This window comes from Pezoporus occidentalis, unplaced genomic scaffold (assembly GCF_034315485.1).
Source record: "Pezoporus occidentalis ecotype Australia unplaced genomic scaffold, CSIRO_AGI_Poc_V1 ctg15, whole genome shotgun sequence".
Lineage (NCBI taxonomy): Eukaryota > Metazoa > Chordata > Aves > Psittaciformes > Psittacidae > Pezoporus > Pezoporus occidentalis.
Genome location: NW_026913316.1, coordinates 10281818 through 10301185, shown reverse-complemented (window position 1 = coordinate 10301185; position 19368 = coordinate 10281818). Strand labels below are relative to the sequence as shown.

The window sequence follows — 19368 nt, the reverse complement described above, 5'->3', positions numbered from 1 at the left end:
GGGGGGCTGCGGAAGGGCGTCGCTGCCTGCGGTAGATGGTGGCACCACGCTTCCTGTCTTTCATGCGTGCCCCTCGTGGCTGTTGCTGGGCCCCGCCAGCCCGCTCCAGCCAGCGGGGAGGGGTGTGAGTGCATTCCCCCTTCTCCTCTCCTGGAGGGTGAGCAAACAAAGGCGGCGGGTGGGTTGTTGGTTAGGTACCACGGAAGGGCTGCGTGCCGCTGAGCCCCCGGCTACCTGCGTGCCGTGTGTGGTACGGGGGAGCAAACCGAGTGCGGCCGGGGAGCAGCGAGGAATTACGGGTGCCACTTCCCACTCTAGTGAGGGGAGGTATGAGGGGAGAAACCGCTTGTGGGCCGGTAATTAAGCAGAAGAAACCTGACGGAGAAGGAAGGCCGCTTTTCTAAGAGTTTTAGAGTGCATGAGCAGAACTGCGCTTTGGTAGTAAATAAGCTTGTCTTAGAATTGCGAACGAAGTCGTTTAATTGAGCTTTTCTGTACGTAAAAGGAAATGGAGGCCTCAAGAAAATCAGTGTTAGTTCCCTGGAGGTTAGAGCCTGTGTAAGCACGTGTAGGGCAGAATGACATGGAGGTCTTGGGGGCCGGTTTGCTGCGGGGAGCCAAGGGGCATAGTGTAAGGTGTTTCCTGGGCATGAAATCCACGATCAACAGGGCAGATGTTAAAAAGACTTCCTTAAAGTCATAGGCCCACGTTGCTGCACGTAAACATCTTGTGGTACACTTGAAAACCCTTCTTTAGTATTGCCCGTGTGGATCACTAATACCGCTTCAAAACTTGGTGTCTAGGACTTTGTATCTTGCATGTCTGTTTATTTAAATTGTGTGTTGTGGTTTATGGAAGTGTCAGTGATAAAAGCTAGTTTTCTTTCCTCAAGTTGTCTAGTCAGAAAGAAGTTACTGCAAGAGTTGTTCAGCGACTGTGTGAAAAAAGAAAGAAGAATGTCCTCGCATATGGATATGCCTTACTGGATGAAAACAGTTCTCATCTCCCAGTCATGCCATGTTCACGTGTATACAGCTACCTATCCAATACTGGAACGGAAACTACTTGTACCAGTGGCGTCTGGGAAACACTGCTGAGCAGGATAGGGGACGATGTGATGATGTATTTAATGGAACATTGTGCAATCTTTATGCTGGTTCCCCCTAGTAATTGTTACCAAGTTTGTGGGCAACCCGTTTATGAACTTATTCCACATAATGTATGCTCACCCTCTGCATTTGTTAGACAAAGGTTTTCAAAGCGTAAACGTAGTAGATTGCTTGACTATATGCAAAAAAGGCTCGTGTTTCATAGACAGTATCTTTCAAAGTCACATTGGTGGAAAAGCAGACAAAGACTTGGCACTAATGTCTCCAGCATGGGAAGTAGAAAAAATAACAAGAGACGAAGCTCGATGCCCAGTTACCGGTATTCTGCAAAAGCTGTTTCTAAAGCAAGCAGACAGATTAGAGCGGCTACTGAGCATCTGGAAACACAGAGTAGCTCCAGTTTGTATTTGTCAGCTACGGTACCATCTTTAAAAAGGCAGCTTAATAGGGAACAACGTGAAATTCCAGCTAAGAGAGCAAGAGTAGAGGAAAAGGCTTGTAATCTCACTCCTGCTGTAAACCAAAGTAGTTCTGAGAGATGTGGAACTCGGTGTGTAGCATCACATTCTGCAAGTCTCATTAAAAAAAGGCACATTTCTCAAAGAAGTAACAATGATATGTCTGGTCCTTCTTTAGGTCGCGCATCGCGTGACAGGAAGATTGTTGTGGCACGTGAAAGATCTTGTTCACGAGGAGTTCAGAGTAATGAACTTTTAAAGTCCAGCACTGAAATGCAAGCAGAATCCCATAGGAAAGGAGTAGAAATGTGTATGCATGAATCTCAGTCGGATTCTGTGCAAACTAAACCTGTGGAGGGTATTTCTTCAAAATGCAAAAGGCAAAAAAGTCCTGTAGGTCATTTGGTGAAGAAGTTACCAAATAAGCTCTTGCGTTCTGCAGTGTACTTTAGTAAGAAGCTGCTGCTTTATTCCTGCAGGAGTTTTCGGGAATGTTTTCCTAAATCATTTTTACTGAATCGCTTGCAGGGCTGTCAGGCAGGTGGAAGACGGCTTATAGAAACTATATTCTTAAATCCAAGTCTGTTGCAGAAAAAACACAACCGAAACCTGCTACATCGCAACTGGAGAAAGAAGAGGTTGCCCAAGCGCTATTGGCAAATGAGACATACATTTGAGAAGCTGCTAAAGAACCATGGAAAGTGCCCTTACTTAGCTATCTTGAAAAACTATTGCCCTGTTAAGATATCTGAAGCCAGTGTGAGAAAAACTGAGCTGCCTTGTGGGGTAACTTTGCCTGGAGAAGCAGAGGCTCACAAACAAGCGGAACAGTTTGTGAAAGAGCCTGCTAATGGTGTGGCAAGCAGCAGATGTGAATCTGGTCACACTACTGTGCCAGACAATTTATGCACTCCTGTGCATGAGAAGTCACAGAGTGAGGAGCAAAATCCAGGAAGGGTGTGTGAGTCTGACCTCAGGAACCTTCTCAGGCGGCACAGCAGCCACTGGCAGGTGTACATGTTTGTGAGGGAGTGCCTGGAACAAGTCATCCCTGCTGAGCTTTGGGGTTCAAACCATAACAAGTGCCAGTTCTTAAAAAACGTGAAAGTATTCATTTCCATGGGGAAGTTTGCAAAGCTTTCACTGAAGGAGTTGATGTGGAAGATGCGAGTGAATGACTGCATGTGGCTTCGTCTAGTTAAAGGTACTTCTTATATTAAAGAGCTAAGTGGTGGGGGGTGTCAGATGTCTGGTGTTCATGTTTAAGGTGGGAAGTGCAGGGTAATGAATCAGGGTTCAGAGTAGTTGGGTTCATTGGTAATAACTGTAGCTGAGAGAGCAAACTAGTAGTGTTTGTAATTAAAAATAGAAGAACAGTTAAGCCTGTCTTCCTTCCAAAGCCTGAAGTTTTCATTGTTATTGTTCATGCTTTTTGTATTTAATAGTATGGCATTTTCATCAACATGAATTCAGAACCTGAGCATTTCCAAAAAGGATCTTCCCCTTCCACCCCTACCCTCCAAATTGCAGTAACTCTGAAAATTCATTGAAGCATCACCAAAGCACGTAATGAACAAATGCAGTCTGCTTGTTGGTTACCATGAGCCTTCAGAAAGAACTAAAGGCAGATAAAACACTTGTAGCAGCATGTGTCCCTCTGCTAGTGTAGTGAGCCTTCATCCCACAGTGTGTTTGGGTTTTTTGCCACTCATGTCAACCCTGTGAGAAAGATGTGAGTATGGGAACCATGCAGTATGAGGGTTGCCCACCATCTGTCACCTTTCTAGAGCCCTCTACAAACAAGAGACCCTTACTGAGCACTAGTTCAGGTTGAGTAATTAGTGGAGCAGAGGTCACAAGACCAAGTTATCCCTGGCATTAACTGATTGCTCCAAATTCTGTGTGAAACCCTTCAGTTTAGTCCTTGTTTCAGGTGACAGGTAAATTTTGCTTCTCTGAAGAAGTCTTTCTTCAGACACTGTTCTAAGACATAAATTCAGGCTGTAGCTGTGGTTTTGTAGTTGACTCCTGCAGGATCTAATGCATGCTGTCATTTCTGTGTGCTTCCATTCTCCATCTGTACAGTGTGTATTGCACTTCCATGACTATATGTTTGCAGTATTTTTTCTTTCCTGGTAATGTACTTAGTTCTACAGTAACGTGTACTGAAAAGGGTATTGCTTTTTAAAAGGTGCAGTAAGGTTCTAAAATTACAAAAGGTTCTTTGTAATGTAAGAGGACAGTAAAAATTCTGATGTTTGAGAACTGATGTCAAAAATGGAAGAGGTTACACTTCCATAAAAAACCTGTCAATTCTAGCAGACATATTAATTCTTTATTCAGAAACTCAAAACGATGGTTTTTTTTAAATGCTGAGCAGTTACATATTTTAAAATGTTTTTATTGTAAGATACACATTTGGTTTGTAGCCATTTGGAACATCATATCTTAAAAAAATGTCTCTTATCCTCTGACCTTATTCCAGGAAAAGCAACACATAGGCTTGATTTTAATTGTCATGGAACTGCTCCCTTGTGTTTGGATTTCAAAGACACATTTCATTCCTTTGCTGCACTGTGGGCGTTTGGGTTTTTTTCCTCCAAAAGTAATAGTAATGGTTACTTATCATTTCCCTGAATTGTAATCATTTACATCTGTTGTTAGTAACTTACAAAACAAAGTATCTGGTTCCAGGACAGCTACTTAACGACATCCCAATTTAATTTGTGTATCATAATTGCATATTGCAACTCTTAAATTGGAGAATTTTCTAACAGTCATTGGATTTTTTGATTAATGTTAGCTGGCTTGTGTTGAAGTGAGCACTGATTTATCTCCTTATAGTAGTCTTGGGTGGTTAAGTGCATGAGAGTGTCTCTGTCCTGAAGTGCAATAAATCCAGACAGGTTAGAGAACTGGAGACTTACTTCCATTTTATAAGTTTGAGATTTAAGCCTCAGCTGCGTCGTGTCAAAATTAAACTGGTTTTAACACATTTGTGCCATAATCATTATTTGTGCTTTGCAGCTAAGATAATATTTCTGTATCATTTCTTTCTGTTGCCATGTTGCATTTTGCTAAATTTTACTCTTAAATTTAATTAGGAAAAGTATTATTGAAGGTGGCAAAAAATCAGTATTGTAGCACAGGGTTTTATTCTCTATTCACCACAGATCTATGGTCTTAAATCTGACAGCAGCTGGGAATGTTCTGGGTTCATAATTTTTGTGCTATCTAAATGTCATAAGTGCTGATGGACTTAGGGTGATTTTTTGTTTTTCTTTTTTTCTTTTTTGACCACAGCAGTAAGTTTTGTAAAGGATGTCTGAAATAAAGCCTAACCCTAAACTTTATTTTCATGTTATTGGGAAATCTGAATGTCATTCTCATCCCCAAGTCAGCCCAGTTTAATTCTGTTATATTTAAACCTAAGTATTTTCATTCTTTTGCCTTTTCTAAAAAACGTTTTTTATTGTAGTAGGCTGACTCCCATTTTACCTTTCCCTTCACAATAATCTTGCCATAGTGCCTTGCACAATCAACACTGGGGGAAGAAAGTAAGTCTTTGTGCTACTTATGGCATGTATTTGTATCCTGTCAGTTTGTCACTGCACATTAATTGTGATGTTTGTACTTTAAGCTTGGGTGAGTCACATTATTTAATGCCAGTGAAAATTTGGAGTGGTATTTGTGCCATTTTTTATATTTGCTTTTTTCCTTTCCATTAATGTCAAGCTAAGAAAGTGTTATGTGTGGTTTTTTGTTTTTTTTTTTTTGTTTGTGTATTCTGTTTCTTTACTAATACAAATAGCTGATATTTACCTTTGAATTGTTTATTGAAGGTGATCACTTTGTTCCTGCTGATGAACATTGTTTCCGTGAAGAACTTCTGGCTAAATTCCTGTACTGGCTGATGGATACCTATGTTATTGAGTTGCTCAGATCATTTTTCTATGTCACTGAGACCACGTTCCAGAAGAACTTGCTTTTCTACTACCGAAAATTTGTCTGGGGCAAGTTACAGAGCATTGGAATTAGGTAACACTAGAAAATGAATCAAACATTAATAGAATATGTGGAAATCTCATGTTTTTACAATTCTGCTTTCATTTATTGCCCATTTTTCCTCCTTTTATTTGCTTAATTTCCTAAAAGAAAATTCAGTCTGTGATCGTAATGTGCACAGCTTGTAAATTCAGAAATATTTTGTGTGAGAAAACTGATTCAAATTTAGAATTCTGTGGTAGGAGGAGAGAAACCTTTGTAATAGTAAAATCCATTACGATGAGGTTTTTGGTTTGATAAGTTGTGTGTTTTTTTTTTTTTTTTTTTTTACACCTTTTAACAGTGAGTAAAGCACAGCAAAAATCCCAGAGTAACCTTGGGATAGTTAATTTTAAAAATACTCAACTTGCTTCAATTGTTTTAATTAAACATAACCAAACCTCTGCTGAAATGCTGTAATACTCTGCTTAGGAATACAGGCAGTAGTCTTGTGTTTTGAGGATTTTATTGAAGTGAATATTTTATTTTATTGAATATTTATCTTCTGTTTATATTTTATTTTATTGAATATTTATCTTTTGTAGTGCAGCTGTGGAATTCCATGCTGCTTTTTTGGTCTTAAAAATGCATGCATGTATTTAAGTTAGGTCATTATTTAAGATCAAATTCAAAGCAATTAAGTCAGAAAATATGAAAGATCTGAAGGCAGTTTTAATGAACAGGATTATGCACACATCTCCGTAATTCACATCTTCTGGGTTTTCATTAGAAACTGTTGGTATCTGAGAGCGCTTTGGAACTGTGCAAAATGAGCGTACCTCATATCTTGTGTTTTAATGGCTCTTTTATATGGAGAACCTTTTGCTTTCACAGTGGTCTCCTGGTCTGCAATGTTATGTGTGTGATTTTGTTTTTTTTCCCCTCCTGCCCCACCACTCTCTGATTTCAACTTAGATATCTGCAGTGCAGCTTTTCTGCATATGTGTTTGCACTGAATGGGGTCTTGACCTCATTTGCATTTGTAGCACAGAATATGCAATTTAAATAGTAGTAGTAGAATATAATTTTCAGTCCCACATACTATGTTTGTCTGGTCTTCAAACTAACAGCCTTAGTGTTGCAATTAGTGCTTTATGTCATTTTAATGTACCTTCAAGGCTGCCTTTGGCATAAAGTATCATCAAGTACTAATTTTTACGTATTAGATACGCTGTTTTGTAGTGGAGCATCTGATTAAAAGAAAAATATTTTTGGGTTTAGCCCTTTTGTCCCTATTCCCAGTTTCCCAGAAAAACCCGGTGTGTAAAGACAAGGTGCTCTGAACTCAAAAAACCCTAAGCTAGGTTGATCTTGTTTCTTTTGATTTCCTCCCCACATACTTCCCTACTGTATAGGAAGTTCCACCTCCCTTTTGACTTGGGAAATCTGTGAACTGCACATTACTGGAAGGTGGGGAAGTATCCCAAAGAAGTCCTGTGCTGTGTGCCTGCTGAGGATATCCTGTGAGGTCAGGGTGTTTGCTGTTGGCTAGAGGGTACATAGCTGCATGGACTTCTAGTCTAATCCCAGCAGCTGTGCTTAAGCTTCACTCACAGCTCCAGGGATTTTAGCACTGCTTTTTCAAGTGTGCAGTATAACATGAGGTCTCCTGCTAATCCATTATACTACACCCGTACAGGTAGCAAGCTGCCTACTTCACACAGGAGAGAAATTGGGTGTTGGATATACAGCTGTTTAGGGCTGCCTCAGCCATTTTGAGGCTTTCCATGCACCATCCTCTTTTACCCAGCCAGTGTTTTCAGGCATTGTCCCACTTCTTCTGTGGGGATTGAGTTGTCTCACTTCCCAGGGGAGTATCATAACCTGTAGGGCTTTTTGGAATGGCACATTTTCTTTCTGAGCAATACAAGTAGCAGGAGATTGATCCAGGTCTTTTATGTTGCAGCTAGGTCATTTTAACAATATGTGTTAACTTAAAAGCAAGGGCTTTTTCTCCACCTCCTTTTCCTGATTCATTGCTTAGAAAACTATTGATTAAGCTACACTGAACTGTAAATTCTGGGGGAATGTCTCAGGTGGAAGCACATTTCCCAGTAAGGTGAACTTACAGACCTCAGAACCATGACTTGGGAGCCTTCCATTCTTCATTATTAGCTGACACCTGCTTATCAGATCAATTCTTTTCAATCATGTTACTGGATATTTAAATACCCCTTTTTGTATATGTATCCTGGTATTCACTTTTAATAAGTAGTAGGTCCCCTAGATGCTGTGAGTGGAACAGCTCATTATCTCGTGTAGTTCCTTCCGTGGATCTTTCTTAACACAGTTTTCAGAAGGTTCTGCTCAACTTTGTTAATATCCCTCAAGTTAATATCCCTCCAACTTCCTGTTGTTATGTATAAAATATGTCATAATTTTCAGATGTATTCAGCTAATCTGTGCTAAAATTTTCATTTGTGTTAATTAAGATTTGGTTTTAATTATCTTAATTTGCATCAAGCAGAAATGAGTACTCTTTTCCTTTTTGTATTACATTTTCATTAAGGTACCATGAAATTGTTCTGAAATTCAGATTTCCATGTCACTTTCTGCAGAGGTTAGTATTTGTAATTATCTTCTTAGAAAAATATTTGGCTTCATTTATTATAACAGGATTAAATGTTTTGACTTTCTGTGTTTCCTGTTGTTTACACTTAATGTGTATTTGTATTTTAGAAACCATTTTGCCAGAGTACGTCTACGTGCTTTATCTTCAGAGGATATTGAAGCTATCCGTCAAAAAAAATATGTGACATCAAGGCTCCGGTTCATTCCCAGACCAAATGGGTTAAGACCCATAGTAAATGTGAGCAGCGTTGTTAATGCACGAGCGTTCAGCAAGGAAAGCAGAGAAAAGAAGGTTTTTATTTTATTGTTTTATATGCGTTTGATGCAGGCAACTAATAAAGCGAGTGAGCTTTTTGTTGTATAAAACTAGTTTTAACATGTTGAACTGGAACATTCAAATTGGAATGACTGAATGGGCTTACTTGTTGACTTCTCCCTTCCCAGTGCTTAATTATCATTAGCCTTCAGTTCCAAAATCGTGTACTTCTGTTTGCAAGCCTGTCTTAAAGAAGTGAATCTAGTGGAATGGTATGGCCTATTAGGGTTTTTTTTTTCCTCTTCTCTTTCTATTCCTTCAGGTTTACTAATTGGTTGTAGTAGGCGTCACTCACCTATGAGAGTAGAAGGACATAAATCTCCGTCAGTATTCTGAACTAACATGTCGTATTTGTTTGGCACACCAGCGCGTGAGGATTAGACAAGTCTGTCTTGTTGGGATTTACCTGAATACTGATGGTGTGTGTTGACTAGTTGGCTTTGATGCCAGGTCAGCCCAGAGGGCCAAACGGTGAATTGGGTGTATTGCAGAAGGTCCAGAAATAGCAAGGAAGCTGGATGAACCGCGTTAGGGAGATACAAAAGAAGCTGGGAATTACTGCAGTGTGGGAACAGAGGCAGAATACACAGTGCACAGACTAATCTGTTTAACAGGCCAGTTAACTACAAGACATAGTGGGAGCCTGATTTCACTGTCTTGCATGACTGCATTAATTGTTTTTCCTTAAGGCTGGGTCGCATCTGGTGCACATGATTGATGTTCCCCAAATGGATGATAGGTCAGTGGCTTCTTAGTGCTTAGTGCTTGGCGTGTGATTCCCAAACCAGATCTGAAGTGTTACTTCTTCATAGCCTTTTTGTGGCAGTCAGACTCTCAGATTTGAAAATATACACACAGTTAATTCAGAAATAGCTGCAGTGCTTTAAAGGTGCCGGATCCTGTAGCAGATCTGGCAAAGGATGATATGACTATACTGAAGAAGATGTAGGTTCAAAGTCAACCATGGTAGCTGGTCAAGTGATTTGAGGTAACCTGCTCTGGAGTTGAGAGGGAGTATCTGTATCTGCTGAAAAGTGGGAGCAATAGACTCCTGTTGGAGAGTGCTGACAAATAGCTGAGGGCACTGAGGTTTTCAGCTATTAGGCAGATCTTGACTGTCAAAACTAATAAGTCCATCTATTTATCTCCTTAACTATTACACTTTGATTTCCAAGAGTTGGGTACAGAGGCTCTGTTGTCATTTGCAGGTTTTTGCTGCAGCTAAATTCAGGCTTTCTGAAAACAGCAGTTGAACAAAGTAATATAGTAAATACATAAATTTAATCTCATTTTTCATCTAAGTGTGAAGTCTGTGCATTGGACAGAATTTAACATGTTTCAGCATACTTTAAGGTGATTCTCTTTGATCTCTGTAGGTGCAGCAATACAACACTGAACTGAAAAATCTATTTAGTGTGTTAAATTATGAACGGACTAAAACCAGCAGTTTTATTGGCTCCTCAGTGTTTGGGAAAGATGATATCTACAGGGCATGGAAGAATTTTGTTACAGAAGTTCTTGAATCATATGATAAAATTCCTCATTTCTACTTTGTAAAGGTATGCCTTTAATTACACATTCAAACTAATTTTTCAAAGTCAACTTGTGTAAATACTTCTGTAGCTGTAATAGCTGTGATCTGACTGCATAATTATTTCTTTTTCAAAATAAACTTTTGTGCATACCTAACACAGGCTGTGGTTTGGCTTTTTCAAGATGGGGTTTGGTTGTTTTTTTTGGACAGGGTGTGTCCCTGCAGTAGCATTTCCTTTACTGTATTTTTCTATCTATGTTTGTTGTGTAGCACATGCACTGGATTTTTGCAGTTACTTTTACTTTAGTATGAAAACAGGACAAAGATACAAAACGAGTTATGCTTTTCGGTTCATCTTCCCAAAGGAAAACCAGGAAAAACTTGCTATGCATATTTGGATAAATTAATCATTTTTTTTTTTAAATAGGTCTCTTCTATCTCACTCTCATTAGTTTCTGTTGAAAATGAATACTTGAACTGCCAACAAGTGTCTCTCCAACAAGTTTCTTCTCTTGAAAAAATGAGTGCTTGTCTTATCCCACTATATGAAGGAGTTTTTTCTTAACACCTTATTTTTTCTGTTATGTCTAGCAGGCAATCTTTTGTGTTTGAGCTCAATTCATAGCTTTGAATTGGGGCAGGTTATACAGATGTGTATAAATTACAGAAATTTATATACACTATAATGGGGCTTCTCTCCTGTGCTTTCATATGTCAGTTGTCATCCTGTCCTGACATTACTTTCAGTGATTGTCTTGTTATCCTTCAAGCCAAAAAAATCACATCATTGACCTAGTTCTGCTAAAATTGGTTTCTTCAGGTGGTTTTGAATTTTGGCTGTGACAAGTAAAAGCAGAGGTAAGATTGCAGTATGAGTTTTAGGAAAGATAAAACATCTGGGTTTGCAGCTTTCCAAAAGCCTAAGATGTCACCTCCGTGATCATATGGAGTGGAAGATTTCTTAATATTTAAACATACAAATATTTAAATATTTAAATAATTAAAAATTTAAATATACAAAATATTTAAACATACAAAAGTGTCACCAATAAACTTCAGTTAAATGATTGAAGGTTCAGCGTTAGATTTAAGGATTGTGCTAAAACGGGTGGTTATCTCTTGTAAGGCCATATTTGTCGATCAGTGAGGAAAGGTTTTGCAGATAAACAATGAGTTTCTGTTTTGTCATATATTTGGACTGAATGATGCAATAGTTACACTCCTATGTGATTTATCCTTCAGTCTTTTTTACATATTACAATACTCGTCTTACTAATGTAGTGTTTACAGTGATATTGATGAATACATAATGGAAGATATTTTTTCTGTTTCAGGCTGATGTGTCCAGGGCATATGATACTATTCCTCACGATAAACTTGTAGAAGTGGTTTCACGGATCTTAAAACCTCAGAAAAAAACTCCCTACTTCATACGACGCTATGCTGTGGTTATGATTACTCCAAGTGGAAAAGCCAGAAAGTCCTATAGGAGAAGTGTATGATATGCCAATTTTTCTTTTATTTACTGCTGTGAATAGGTTTCGGTCCAAGCAGTATTTTTATTTATAACTTTTTTTTTGTGTGTGTCACAATATGCATTGGGCAGTTACTTCATAAACCATTTGTTAATAGTGTTGGATATTTTTCAGAGGTAGCAAAGCTTCTTTTTACCCTGTAATTTTTGCATTTTTTACTCCATGTTAGTAAGTATAAACGTAAATGTATTGCAGAAATAGAGATATGTCAGGAGACATTTTAACAATAGCAGAACTGTTGGATTAAAATAATGGAATAAGGCTGGCCCTTTGACCTTCACTGAATAAAAGAGTCTGCTACTGAATTTTCTATTGCTTTTGTAATTTTTTTTTCTTTACACTCAATATACAGGTTTCTACTTGGCAGGATTTTAAGTCAGACATGGAGAGCTTTGTGTCCTACCTTCAGGAGGCTACCTCATTGCAAAATGCAATAGTAGTTGAACAGGTAAATATTGGGAGGCTTATTTTCAATTGAAATAAGAAAGCTACAGAAGAATTGGAGGAAGATTGTGTGTTTTAATTGAATGTATATATTAGGTGGTGACACCACCTGTTTTCTAGTAACCCAGCACCTTCCATAAAAAGATTTTTGTAATCTCTTCGTTGATGTTTATAACAGGTTCTCGGTGTTCAGTGGAAGGAGCAGCAGGCAAGAAATCTGGCAAAATGCCCTTCTAGACTTTTCCCAGATTTTTTCATTGTTGCCTCAAACTTTCATTTTAACCAGTATTTTTTTTTCCTTTCCTAATTCCATTGTTTGTTTCAACAGTTCTCAAGTGAAAAATTAGCTGTCTAATAAAGAAGGGCTTCAACACTTGCTATCTCTAAAACAAGCAGAAGTAAGAATGAGCAAAATGCATTCTAAGCTAAGTAGCTGAGGAAATAGATGTGGTATCTTGAGTAGCAAACTGCACAGAATAGAAAAATGACTTAAACAAAACAAAAACAAAACAAAACAAAAACAAAAAAATGAACAACTTCAATGATTACCTGTCAAGGTTGAGAAAAATGAACTCTTCTTCAGAGGACACTTTGTTACAGGAAGCACGCATCCTTCTGCCGTTTTGATTCTTGTGTTGCAGGGAGCTGTACTAATTCCAAATGGTTGTTCTCAAGATTTCCTTCTGTGCAAGGAGCATGACAGAGAAAGTCATAGAAGTAGGAGAGGAGCTCAGTCAGTTCCCTGATACATTTTATTGCTTGGTATCATGGTGTTCCATGGTAGCAACCTACCATATTCCTGACCATCAGAAGCCCAGGCGGGTATTTTCTAACAGCCTACTTCCTCTATTTATTTTATTTTTTTTTTCCCCCACAAACTTCCCAATGGAAAATTTTGATTTGAGGTAATTTATGCTTATACAGGTAGAATGATTTTTTTTTTAATATATATATATATATCTGTGGATGTAGGAATAGAATATACAGTATGGGTGGTGCATGATTCTATGATCCTACAAAGTGCAGAGAGCCTAATGAGTGCATGAATGAAAATAAAAATTAGTTGGATCTCTTGTGATGTGTGTGTAGGTTTTATTTTGTTCTTTTTTCCACTGGACATCTGATCTAGGTAACTGTGCTACATATTACATGAACAGCAGCATTCTATTTCAGAGTATTTTGCATTTGGAAACAAGTTGTGTGTCTGTATGTCATTACTTTAAAGTGTTCTGAGGACAGTGTCCTGCTGGCTTGGGTGTCTGTACCATGGGTGTATCACATCAGCTTTTCAATGCAAATAACCATGATTTCATGTGGGTCTGTCAAAAGCTGAATGTATTTGTCTCACGTCTAATCTATGCAGAAGAAGTAGTTTTACTTTAGTTCTTTTTGTTAAAGGGATTTAAACTGCTCTAAATGAAATTTTTATTACACAATTTTTAATAAAATAAGCGTCATAAATATTGGGTGGGCAGTAATGCATGGAATCGGTGGTACTACATGGTACAGAATGTTTTGCAATAGAGCTGGCAAGTGAGTGTATTTGTCCTTGGGGAATCCTTAAGAACATGACAGTTACAGACATTGGCCTACAGGATAGAAAGTGGCCAAAAGAGTGGGGTCTCATACATTGTAATAATCCGTTATCATATGCCAGCGCTTAAAGTTGTTTAGACATTAGACTTAATTGTTTTCCCTTGTAACACTAATCAAAACTTCTTTTCTCCTAAAGCAAAACAGAAAAGTAACTGCACCATTCACTTGTTGGATGAGAGCAGCTTTTTAGTGTTTAATTCAGATTTTGGTTTCTGGTGGGTTTTCTTCTTACCTTAGGTATTTAAACTCCTACAGTCTAAACGTCCATAAAGGTTTCTAAGTGTATATTGTGTTTTCATTTTCAGTACCTTTCTAAAGTACAAACCTTTTGTTTTGTTGCGTTTCTAGAGCTTAAGTTTAGATGAGACAAGTTCCAGCCTATTTACTTTTTTTCTTCAAATGATACATAACAACATCCTGGAGATCGGGAACAGGTAAAAAAGAAAATAGTTTTTCTTTCTTTAGTGTGTTTGGGTTTTTTCATTAATTTTTTTTTTTTTCCTGTTAAACAGGATACTTTGAATTGGCTCAGGGGATTTTCGATAGCTGTCTTTTAAAAATTTTACTTTGCATGCATTTGAAATCTGTTATATCAGTTTAAATTCCATAAAAACACGAAGAGTGTGGAATAAAATTTATATTGAATAAAGTTTCTCTTTCCCACTTGGATGATGTTAACTATACAAAGAATGCATTATTCTAGAGATATGTAACCTTCTTTATTTAAAACTGCTGATGTAGGTCAAAAGAGAAATACTTTTAAAATGTTGGGATCCATAGTGATAAACAAAAGCAAGGTAACATCTAAGCAATCATGCAAAAGTCTTGTTAGTCATTTTCTCGTAGTGCAAAATTAAACCTTCTCTGTGTGGACTTGCTATTTGGCAATTTAAAATGAAAATAAGGCAGTAAGAATATTAATTAAAATTACTTGCAACTCTAAAATTAGGAATCGGATAGTATAGAGGGTAGTAATGCAGATTTCTTGTGTTCCTAGAGATACTAATTTGGTATTTCTCATCTGGTTTTGCCTCTAGGTGGCAAAAGTGTATCACACATAGAAAACGAGTATTTACATGATCTTTATTTGTGAATGCAGAGTGAGGTAGATTAGAATGAATAGCTGCTTGCTCTTGAAAAAATACCTTTAGTTTAGAATACTTAATCTCACAGGGTTGTGTGAGGGGGTGAAAAGCTTTCAAGGAGGCAAATCAAAGAGCCTTTATAGGTGGCAGAATCATGAGACTGCTCGTGTGGCCATTAATAAGGACTGACTAACATCAGTATGTTTAATGAAAGTTTAATGGTTTTAAAGAAAGCACATCTTGACAAAGCCAACTCCACACCTGCTTAGTCTCTCAGCTTGGCTGAAAAAATACTGTTTGTCCTGGAAGGGATTTGTCCTTTTTTAATAGCTTATTCTTATTTTCAAATTAAAAAAAAAAAAAACAAAAAAACAAAAAAACAACCCAAGCTGCAGTAAGTTTAGTAAATGAATACACTCTTTAACTGATGATTCTTCAAAAGGCATCACAGTTAATATTTACTTGATGTTTTGAAAAATGTGCTAGAAGGAATACTTTAATACTTTTTAATACATTTATCAAAAGTCATTACATTATAATATAATCTAATAGCTCACTGTTTCAAAGGGGTGTTGTGAAAATAATTCCCTTGCGTTTTGTGTGGCATGTTCATTCTGTTGCTGCCAGCATAGAAAAATCCACAAGTTAATGGGGAGTTCTGTCTTTAGTAGCTTACCTAGATGTCATGCATTACATTACTATTACGATGCGTGGTCTTACTGGTTTTATATAAGTAACAAGATAAGGGAAGTAATGAAGCCTCCCCCTTGCTATGTCTATGTGAATTCTTTGAAGCCAGGAGAAACAAATCAAGGATTATGCTTCTGCAAAATGACAACTGATAACTTAAGTGAATTTTTCAAGTAGGCCGGGGGGAGGCAGAGTATAATTACAAATAATAAGGGATAGCATTTCACAGGATGTAGTGTTTTTTTTTCCTAATTAAAAGTAAGATAGCTTCATGCCTGAGCTGTTAAATGAGGAAATAAATGTGATTTAAAGTGTAGGTGAGATGCATAAAAACAGATCATGTGCTATACTGGGCTAAGCTGTCAGAAATTTTCCTAAAATTAAAGTAATACTTATTTGGGGAAAAAAAAAAAAACCAACCAACCAAAAACAAAACAAACAAAAAATACAAAACCATAAACCCAAGAAGCTATTTCCCAGTCAGGTCATGCTGTGCAAGTATATACAAAGAACACCTCAATAAATAAATAAATAATAGTTTGGAATATTTCTCCAGTGCACTTAGCTTCGAAACAAACTGTCTTGTACAAGAAACAGTGTAAGATGCAACGTAAAGAATTACAAAGCTTAAATGAAGTGTGGCTATGCAGTTGAAGGAGGCATTGTGGTTTGAGACAATTTATGCAATTTCTTTCATTGAATAACAGTTGCTTACTGTTAAAAAGAAAGGAATATACGTATTAATGAGTTTTTTTACACTGTTTAATGTGAAACTTCCGAGCTGTATGTAAGTTAAGGACAAATTTAAGGCTAACTAGCAAGCATGTAGTCTGTGTCTTATTGAAACATATATGTTGTACTTGAAAAAACAAGTGAAAGTTTAATAGAATTGTTTATTGCAATATTGTGTGTTTTGATTTTATCTTTCTTCTGTACTAGGTACTACATACAGTGCTGTGGAATTCCACAGGGCTCCATTTTGTCAACCTTACTTTGCAGCTTATGCTATGGAGACATGGAAAACAAATTGCTTAGTGGGATACAGCAGGATGGGTAGGAATGCTTTGTTCTTTACTGGGTGCTCTGTTATAGTAATGCATAATATATAAGATACGTGTTAGCCATTTTCTGTGAAGTTTAATTTTGAATTTCAAGGATTTCCAACTGTCCAGTCAGAGTGTAGTACACAGAATCATCTCTGAAGCTTCTGTGGTGGCTCTGTGAGGGAATTTGCTTGTTTGACATAAGATTGGGAAGAAAAGTGCTGAAAAGAAGCTTTCCTAGATCTGTGGGTATGAGACTTGTTCTTAAACAGGGCACAATATTTAGGCATGCTGTAGAGTCTGAAAAGCTCTTCTGTAAGAAGTTTATGGTTCTTCCACAATTTTGCCATCACTGTGATGGCAATGCTCCTGCTTTGAAGAGGACACTGGACAAAGTAATCTCCAGAGCTTCCTTTCTCTGATATATTAGGCAGGATTCATCAGACAGATATGAGCATGCTTGGGGCCTGAATTCTGTTGAAAAAGCAAGCTCCAGCCTTTACAGTGGTTGATGGTAGTCTGTTTTACATCTGAGTTACAGCTTCACAGAAAGGTTATTACATGGTAAATGAAGATACAGAGTTAGAGTACATCAAAAATCTAGCACCTGCATTTGTGTACCTGGTATTACGCCTCCTTTCTGTGTCTAATTAAGTAAGATACACTTTTCCGAGGGAGAATTTGAAGTAAAACCCTGCATCTAAGAAGCTACTATGGAGTAGTTTGTGTGCCATAAATTCCTGTCATGTTTCATATAGCCAACCATTTTGCTTTCTTATTTATTTATTTATTTATTTTTAGGAAAGAAGCCTTACTGATTTGGAGATCATATTATCCTCTACCTTCTTGTGAATTAAAATGGGCACATTGTTGCTCTGAGGAGTAGGACAAAAATGAGAGAATTGCATATTAAAAAAAAAAACTAACACCCAATTTCTTACTGATTACAGAGTTCTAATACGTCTCATTGATGACTTTTTGCTGGTTACACCACATTTAATGAAGGCAAGACGTTTTCTAAGGTATGCTATTAACGACATAGTCTTCAAAATAAGTGAATAAGCCGTTTAGTTCATTCTTTTTCATCTTCATATACGTTTGCACATACAGGTATATTTTATGACTTAATCAAGGGGAATTTTGGAGTCCTTGTTGGTAGTCTGTGCTTGGGAACAAATCTAATAGCTGCTTTCTTGGTGGTCAACTAAAAATCTGTTGCAGCTCAGATGGTGGGGGATTCCTGCTGAATTTTAAATTAGGGACCCAGCTACTGAGCTTGATGGAGATTCTAGCAGCAATTAGTAGTGCAGACTAACCAAAGTACCTATCAGTTGTCTTTCAACACCATTTTCCCTCAAATTTTTAAGATGTCTTAATTACTTTCTCAGAATGGTTTTATTGGGCAGGTATGCTACCACCTTCTATTCTGTTCTTCTTTCCCTAGGGAAAGAATGCATTTAATCAGATAAATGAGGTTCTTGTTATGTGGATTCTTCTTGGTTTTGTTAACTTTCAAAACCAATAACTTTTTTCTGTCTTCTTCCAGTGATTTTGATCTCAGTGGTTTCTGTGAGTGTGGTTTATGCAGCTTGTCTCAAATGTTTCCTGGTTTGAGTTCTTAATGTGTGTTAATCTGTAAAAGTTTTTCTCCATTATCCTCGTATTCTTCAGCTTACTTATGTATCTATTTAACTCTAATTCAGGGTGTTTTCAGGTTACTGAAACATGGCTAGAAATAAAAAAGAGTTGTTGTTCCCGTTATTCTTTGGTTTCTGTTGTTTTATGCAAGATCATATGTGTCTTATATTGTTATTACACTTATTACTGTTCATATTTGTTTTAGGACTCTAGCAACAGGTATTCCTGAGTATGGCTTTTTAATAAACCCCAGTAAGACAGTCATGAATTTTCGTGTTGATGATATCCCAGGATGTTCCAAATTTAAACAGGTGCCAGATTGTCCTATGATCCCATGGTGTGGTTTATTACTTGATATACAGACACTTGAGGTTTACTGCGATTACTCCAGGTAAATAGAGTTGTATACTTCACTGTCAGCTTTACAGTATATTGTACAAAATGTGAGAAGCACAAGGATGTCTTGTGAATGGTGTAGTTGAATTCACTGCAAAATAGATTTTACAGTTCTGTTTCTTATACATTAGTCTAAACATTTTATTCTGCTGTGCAGCCTGCTGTTTTCTTCATTCTGTCCTGATGGAATGTACATACCATTAACACCATTGAATGTAGCACAGGTCCCTAATGACCAGAAGTCATATACTGTATGGTGGCTGCATGGTTCTGAGAAGGTTTATTCAGTCACCTCAGTTTAGCTTCTTTCACCATTATTGTGAAACTGTGTATGTGTAGCTATATATATCTCAGCACTGTATTGTGCCTGGTATTATATGGCTATAGTTAGTATTCTGAAATTGTTGGGGTTTTGTGGGTGTTTTTTGTTTTGTTTTTTTTGTGGCTTCCTAGTCATGGGATTAATTTTGTATGGACTAGAGAGACTAGTTATGCTTTCAACATCAGAGGTGTTCCTTCTGGTAAACTCCAGATGGTAGTGTAGGGTAGAAGTAACCTCTATGCAACCTTAACTCTTTACACAAAGCAGTCTGAAATGGCATAGAACTCAGGACGGGACAATGTATCCTACTGAAAAGCTCCGTAGACCCTTTACATAGGCTACTAGAGATGGCATTAGACATTTGCTAAAGATTAATAAAAAAACCACAAACCTGTTTAAAGAGAAGGAATATATTGTTATTGATTGTGTTTGGTATAACCAGCCCACATATACATTTAAGTGGGAAATTTGAGGGAGGTTTTCCATCACCAGTGTGTTGAAGTTCTTTAGTAGTAGTCCAAAACAGAAAAGCTTGGACTGTTTAGGAAAGGAATTTATATGATATGATTTTCTGTAAGAACAAAGG

The 19368-nt window shown here is 37.4% G+C and overlaps 1 protein-coding gene across 1 annotated transcript in view; it reads left to right on the top strand.

The window, feature by feature from the left end:
• Positions 1 to 19368, top strand: part of TERT (telomerase reverse transcriptase) — a 30353-nt gene that overhangs the window by 569 nt on the left and 10416 nt on the right. The window contains exons 2-11 of the mRNA XM_062611008.1: positions 894 to 2772; positions 5411 to 5606; positions 8292 to 8475; positions 9876 to 10058; positions 11368 to 11529; positions 11921 to 12016; positions 13957 to 14042; positions 16323 to 16436; positions 17377 to 17448; positions 18270 to 18455. Of these exons, the coding sequence (XP_062466992.1) occupies positions 894 to 2772; positions 5411 to 5606; positions 8292 to 8475; positions 9876 to 10058; positions 11368 to 11529; positions 11921 to 12016; positions 13957 to 14042; positions 16323 to 16436; positions 17377 to 17448; positions 18270 to 18455 (3158 nt within the window). The remainder of the gene's footprint in view (positions 1 to 893; positions 2773 to 5410; positions 5607 to 8291; positions 8476 to 9875; positions 10059 to 11367; positions 11530 to 11920; positions 12017 to 13956; positions 14043 to 16322; positions 16437 to 17376; positions 17449 to 18269; positions 18456 to 19368) is intronic.